The 7291-nt window shown below is 45.1% G+C and overlaps 1 protein-coding gene across 1 annotated transcript; it reads left to right on the forward strand.

The window, feature by feature from the left end:
* Nucleotides 1-4267: 4267 nt before the first annotated feature.
* Nucleotides 4268-6218, forward strand: LOC113009222 (inward rectifier potassium channel 13-like). Its single transcript, XM_026147417.2, has 2 exons — nt 4268-4877; nt 5361-6218. Exons 1-2 carry the CDS (start codon nt 4361-4363, stop codon nt 5930-5932), a joined length of 1089 nt encoding a protein of 362 aa, XP_026003202.1. The 5' UTR covers nt 4268-4360; the 3' UTR covers nt 5933-6218.
* Nucleotides 6219-7291: the final 1073 nt, after the last annotated feature.

Raw genomic sequence — 7291 nt, forward strand, 5'->3', positions numbered from 1 at the left:
TCCTTACATTTTCAAAACATGCTCATTACTTTTGTGGGTCTGGGTGGAGTTATACCAGCTTGACACAATGAACCCGATGACCACAGCATTGTAGTTTGTCCTTAAATTTACAGTTTTAAAGGTGCAGCTTTCCAGCTGCTTCGTCTCTGCCTATCGTGGCAACATCCTTTAAAGAGGAAACATGATTAGATGATGAGGTCAGGTGTGTGAGTCAGCCTCCACCACACCCTAAACCCACTGAAGAAGGGAGTAATATTAGCACTCTGTCTCCCGTTTAGAATTGCCAGAGTCTATCCACTCTGTTGTACAGGCGCTGCTGACTTTGCTGGGCCTGAAGCAAATTTTCTCATGATAACCTTCCCAATGTGTAGCTTTAAAGTCTTATTCAGCCGCTCCACGACCCCCATCAGTCTGTGGGTGGTAGACACTGGTCCGAACAGATTTAATTCCCAGTAATTCACACAGTTCTTTTAGTGTGCAAGACATGAAAGAATTGTCCTGGTCAGTCAGTATCTCTTTTGGGATGCTGACTCAGCAGATGACCTGAGAAAACCCCCGGGGCCTCATAAGAAGGCTGTGCCATATCGTCCTCCCCAGAGTGTCGGGCGACCCCATGTCTCTGCTGAGTGCAGCGCAGAAGCTGCACACCAGTCGGAAACACATCCCCGGCCAATCTGTCCAGAATATTAAGGGGTGTGTCAGGCGTGGGCTAACTGCAGCCTTTACTCTGTATGTTTTGCTCTTGTATTTAATTTGCAGCAGCACTTTGGGATATTTGTGTATTTCCCCATGCAAGCCTCCAATAATGCCCCGGGTCCAACCAGGGTTTGCATGCACCCTGTATCCACCAAGACCTGGCGTATATCGCCTCGGCACCTCACCGGTATGCTGTATGTGTCACGGGTTTATACAAGAAGGGAAACGCTTTCAAACGGGAAGAGCAGCAAGGGATGATCATGGCATGTGAAACCCAGTTAAAATAGTTAAAAAATAAATACACTTTATTTACAGCATAAAAATACCCTGATCAGGGAAGGGAATAATAAAAAAAAACATAAAACTCAGCACAATAAAAAAAAGAGCCTCAGTCAGCGAGCTAAAGTCCCAAGGGCAGGGATAGCTCAGTAGGGCAGGGATAGCTCAGTAGGGCAGGGATAGCTCAGTAGGTAGAGTGGTGGCCCTGTGATCGGAAGGTCGGGGGTTCGACTCCACTGAACGGCTACCCTGAGGTACCCCTGAGCAAGGTACCGTCCCTACACACTGCTCCCCGGGCGCTGCACTGGCGGCTGCCCACTGCTTCACTGGGTGAATGGGTTAAATGCAGAGGAACTATTTCCCTATGGGGACTAACACGCACACGTTACACTTTACAAGAGTCCCAATCGGGCTCCGCCACACTTCTTGGCCATTAAGGGTCCGTCGAGTCCACCAGTGGGAGCCCAGCCGACACCGTCCTCCATCGTCTCCTCTTTCACACCGCTGCCACTAAGCACAGGAGAGCAGTGGCAGTCAACCTTCTTAGTTTCCCGGGGTGTCTTATGAATCTTAACGATTGGGACTTACCCTGCGAGGGCAGAACTCTAAACTCTGCCCGCCGCTGCTACGTGCTCGAATGTATGGTTGGCGTCAAACTGGCGTCCTTACTGCCATCCTCCGGGCATACTTACTTCGCCCAGCTCTGCTCAGCTCAGCTCAGCTGCTTCCCACGGTAGCTACCTGTTACCACTCCATGGCTCTGAGTCCTCTCTTTCATCCAACCCGCCAGCCCTCTTATTGGCCTTTGGCAGCCACAAAGGGAGCCCTGATTGGTTGCAGTCCTGTGTGGGCTGACTGCTAGGTGTGCAGCCTTAGTGCTCAGTAGGTGAGGGGGCGGGAGTCTCCCCGTCCACATCAAATAAACACAATAAAAGCATGCAAAACTGTAAAGATAAAACATTCAAGAGAACACACCAAACCCACACACAGCAATACATGCAAAATAATAAAAACCCAGGTTAAAACATGTCAGTTCCACACTGTGACATCTCCCCTCACAAAAATGTTAGCAGTCCCTGCTACGTGCACCGTTTCCAGTCATGCAGTTATCAGGGGTATCAGCGACAGTCTCCAACCTTATCATGGTCTCGAGTTCCTTTTCTACCCTCCCGAGCAAAAATATAACCAGGTGCGTCACTCCATCCACTGCCACAGGAAGCATGAGGCATAAGCCAAACTTAGCTGGTCCTGTGGGGGCCTAACCTGGCTTCATGCTGAATCCCAAGCACCACTGGCTAGCAGCAAATCTCGACCCCACAACCCTGCAGCTAACCTCCCATGACACCTTAAATTTGACCTTTTTCTGCTACTCTTCTCGTGGCCTAACACTATATCTGCGCACACACTGCCCATCACCCTCTGCTCGGGTGGCCCTTTAAACTTCGACAGCCCCGGGACATCATCATCTTTCTGCTCCCCTGTCACCTCAAACTGTTTGAAAACACGTATCCTGAATTGGGTGTATGCTAGAAGGGAAGAGCAGCAGGGGATGATCACAGCAACAGAAAAACATGAAACCCAGTTACAATAAATACACTTTAATAAATAAAAAAAAACTTTATTTACTGATTCGATTCCAATTCACAAGGTCCCGATTCAATTCAATTTGATTCCATTCAATTCAATTTTGAATCAGACAGTGAGAAATATTATAATTCTGATCATTTATCAGTACATATTTTTATATCTATGTATAAAAACGAAGCTGAGACTTGATCAGAGGTGTGATCATCACAGCAGAGGCCTTTGCGTCAAAGTAACGGAGGATAAAACAGAAAAACATGAAGCAGATTTTCCTGTTCTGGCTATTTACAGCAGATAACCTTCAAAATATTCTGCAGTAGAACAAAAATGGAAGAAAACCATGAATCAACATGTGAACATGACCTGCTGAAGTGAAGCAAAGTTACAGAGCTGAGAGTTTTGCAGCTTGGCAGAATTTAAAACAATTTAAGTGTCTTCGGTTTGAAGAACAGAAATGAGGCTTTCTTGTTGGAGGTCATTTTTGGAAAAAACAAAAGCACCTGACATTGCTGCACACAGCTGTAGACCGGTGCGTAATAAGCACCAAAGCACCATAAGCAAGCGAGTAATGCAGAAAATAGAGATTTTGATGGTAAACTGGTCTCTGAGTACACTGAGAGAGAGAAAGCTGTGCAGGAAGTAAAAGCACGAGTCAGAGGGAAGTCATCTTTGTCAAACGTGACGCGTAGTTTTGATCTTTTGCTGCTGGTTCAGTGAATTTTGGTCAGAGTGACCAAACCTGTGAGACGTCTGCTGTCAGCACCCAAAATCGATTTGAACTGCACCCATAGTTACTGTTTGGTCACTTTGATGGACAGTTCAGGTTAATGCGTTAAACTGAGTTACACCATGGCAGCGCTGTTTTGAACCACATTACAAACTGAATCTGGATTACTTTACCTGAAGAAATCCTTAAAACAAAGGATTCTAAGGCAAATTCTGTGAGTGTATTACTTCCTGTTTTACTTTGATAGTCTTCCGTATGGCGCGTGAGCTTCCAGCTGTATGTTTCCCAGTTAGTTTGCGTTGTTACTGTTTTATCTACTCCACCTTTGTGAGCTAGCTGAGATTTTCAGTTTGCTTCTTTATTGCATTCTGGGTCAGTCTCTCTGCCTGCACATGCCCCTGACATGGCACTGTACTTCTATTTATGATTGTGTCTTATTTTTTACCTCACAAAGAGGTTCCACTGTTTGGTTGTCCACTTCAGTTATTTTTTTCTGGTTTTTCAGACCTTCTGGTGTTAATGAGCCGTGTAGTGCATACTTTGAACATTTTTAACTTGGTGACTCTCACTGGTACATCTAGATTTTTCAGCTTAGTGCTAGCCTTCATCAGCATCTCTTTTGAGCCAATATTGAGGCCAATATAAAAATAATTTTTTATATAAAATTTACGTAGAGGGAAAATCGAGAATAACGCTTCAGAAGATATTACGACGTATCTATTGAGATCTTATTTTTCTGTCACTAAACAGTTTAGGACAAACAGAGAGAAACCCAAGAAATTGACCTGTTCAAAGGTTAACTCGTCATACAATAATTCACCCACAGCTCAGTGCTCTGGCCCCCACCTTTTTTCCATGCCGTCTGTCTCACGGTATGGTTAACTATTAGTATGAGCTAGATGGATAATATTTTACATTTAAATCTTCATCGCTCAGCAGAATTAAAATGTATTTAAAGGATGCCAAGGTTTGCTTTAGTCTAGTCTCAGATCGATCTCTGTATGGTGACATACAAAAGTCTGTCTGATACCAACTGCTGACATTTTCCAGTAAAGTCATTCCAGGATCACAACTATGACTTCCAAATCCAAGGGTAGTGTTCCAGGTGACAAGGCGTCCTCATCTCTACTTCTGTCCTCTCCACCTTATCAGCGCCTGATCACCAAAGAGGGACGCTGTGCTTTTCGTGTCCCTCTGTCTTCTTCAGGCTCACGGAGAGAGTCTTTGCACAGAGCTTGGCTGCTGGCCCTGCAGGACCTGTGGGGACTGCTGGTAAATCTTCGCTGGAGATGGACTCTTCTGGCCTTCTGCAGCTCCTTCGTGGCTCACTGGTTGTTTTTTGCCTGTCTCTGGTATTTGTTGGCTCATCTGAATGGAGACCTTGATGTGCAAGATCACGATGCCCCACCACAGGGGCATGTTGTCTGTGTAAAGTACATTACAAGCTTCTCTGCTGCCTTTTCTTTCTCTTTGGAGACACAGCTAACCATCGGTTATGGCACCATGTTCCCCAGTGGAGACTGTCCCAGTGCCATAGCGTTGCTAGCTGTACAGATGCTGCTGGGGCTCATGCTGGAAGTATTTATCACAGGTAAAGCGCTCATCAGGTATTCTAATTCTAGTTTTAACGTATAAATTGTAAGACAAAAGAGAAGGTAACAGTTTTTCTACTTTGTAAAAAGTAAATGACATTTACAATTTCAGAAGATTAGGCCTTTTCATGAAATCTTGCAATGATTTACTCGTAAAAAAGGGCATTTTGAAATTTTCCTCGTTAATCTGAGTCTATGGTAGCAGTGTCAAATCAATCCCTGTATGCTCACATAGAGCACATCTGAAAGAGGCATGAAAAGAATCAGGACTTTATTCCAAAAGTGACGTCACTGTGATTTTATTTATTTCAGTAAAAACGTTATAAAAATTGGTCACTTTGTTCTTTCACTTGCTTTGAGACTTGCTGCCTTGCCTTAAATAACAGCAGATCAAATCATTGCATAAGCATGCGTATTTATTCCTGATGATGTCACAGTATGACATATTTGTTCATGAATGATGTCATTGTCTTAACATTCAGGTGCATTTGTAGCCAAGCTCTCCCGCCCCCAGAAACAAGCAGGAGCCATCCAGTTCAGCCCCCAGGCAGTGGTAGGTCAACACCTGGGCCAGACGTGCCTCATGGTCCGAGCCACCAATCTGCTGAAGCGGCCTCTGGTCGATGTAAAGTTGAGTGCTGTGCTTTACAAGTGTGAAGGTCAGGCTCTCCACCATACCTCTCTGGACTTCTATTTGGACCATTTGGGCCAAAAGGCATGTCCTTTGTTCATATTCCCACTCACCTTTTACCACCCCCTGGAGCCTCAGAGCCCGCTCTACCCTGCCCTGTGTGAGGGGTCCTCCACTAACTTTGAGTTGGTGGTTTTTCTGTCGGCCTTGCAGGAGGGAACTGGTGACTCATGCCAGAAGAGGACCTCCTACCTTCGCCAAGAAATCAAATTAAACCACTGCTTTGCCCCTGCTTTCAGGATAGACTCCCGTGGGAGGTACACAGTGAGCTCCCAGCACTTAAGCACAGCCCCTTCAAATGAGCCTGTGAACAAAGACTCTGTAGTGCAGATCAACAGTGATGGGATGGAGCAAGGATGCTGAAGGAAAATCTCAAGAGATAGTAATTTTCTTTTTTCTCAGGAGGTATTTCACTGAATCTTGTAAACATTAATATATGATTAAGCATAAAAAAATCAAGTGCATGTCAGACACACTGTCAGTGCTGGTGCAGACTCCATCACCATCAACTCCTCGGTGCAAAACCTAAGGAAGCGTGTTCCTGAGGTCCATATGTAAAGATGTAGGAAAATATCTGGAAATGTTATGTTTGTGCATCCATACAGGAGAACGTGTGTGTTTGTAAAAATAATTACACAAGTTGCTTTTTCATTGTTGTTTCGGTCTGTTTGCTCATACAAAACAAAACAATAGGTGTAAAACTCTGCGTTCATGTTCCGTGTGCGAGTTTCAACTTGCAAGTGCAAGACTGATTCGATTTTCTTCCTTTCAGCTGATTGGTCAATGTCATGGCCGTCACAAATGTAACAATCCAATCAGAGAACAGATGGGTTTGACTATCAGAGGTGTGCTTTACTGAGCTTCAGGTTCTGGGAGGGTAATACAGTTTGAAGATGGATGATGGTGACAGCGCTTCTGCGGCTCAGTGTGAGTCACTCTGTGGTGTGACTCACAGCACTGGTCCTGGGTCACCCCTGACTTTGTGTACACAAAGCAATACTAAAGTAATAATCATATTTTTGACCTTTGGTATACCACAACCTAATCCATGTGGTATACCAATGGTACACTGCTACCAAAAGTTAAGGGACGTAGCTGTCGCTGTCCTCCAGCTTCAGACTGTTTTAGCCTTCCACAACCTGAAAAGCGCCCGTCCGACAGCCAAGCCCATCTGTTCTCTGATTGGACTGTTAAATTTGCTAGCTCCCCTTCTGATTATGCCAGTAACTTGGGCATATTACTGGATAGCTTGTTTAAATTTGCCAAGCAAGTGTTTGCTGTACTGTGGTCTAGTTTTCATCAGCTGCGCCTCATTTCAAAGGCTAAGCGCTATATGCCGCATAAAGATCTGGAGAAACATATTCATGCATTCGTGACTCCCAGGTTGGACTACTGCAGCTCTCTTTACATTGGCCTTTCCTCCTCCCTTCTCCTTAGATTGCAGACTGTCCAGAATGCGGCGGCACGCCTTTTGACGGGTAGCAGGAAATTTTCCTCCATCACTCCTGTTCTTGCTGGCTTGCACTGGCTGCCAGTTAAGTACCGTATTCATTTTAAAATACTGCTCTTCATGTCCAAAATTATCAATAATTTGGTGCCGAACTACCTCAATGAGCTTCTTAGGTTACACACTCCTGTCAGAGCACTTAGATCTGCTACCCAACTTCTTCTGGAGCAACCTCGTTCTCGGCTGAAGTCTCGGGGCGACCGTGCGTTTGCTGT

Source organism: Astatotilapia calliptera, chromosome 17 (genome assembly GCF_964374335.1).
Source record: "Astatotilapia calliptera chromosome 17, fAstCal68.1, whole genome shotgun sequence".
Classification (NCBI taxonomy): Eukaryota; Metazoa; Chordata; class Actinopteri; order Cichliformes; family Cichlidae; genus Astatotilapia; species Astatotilapia calliptera.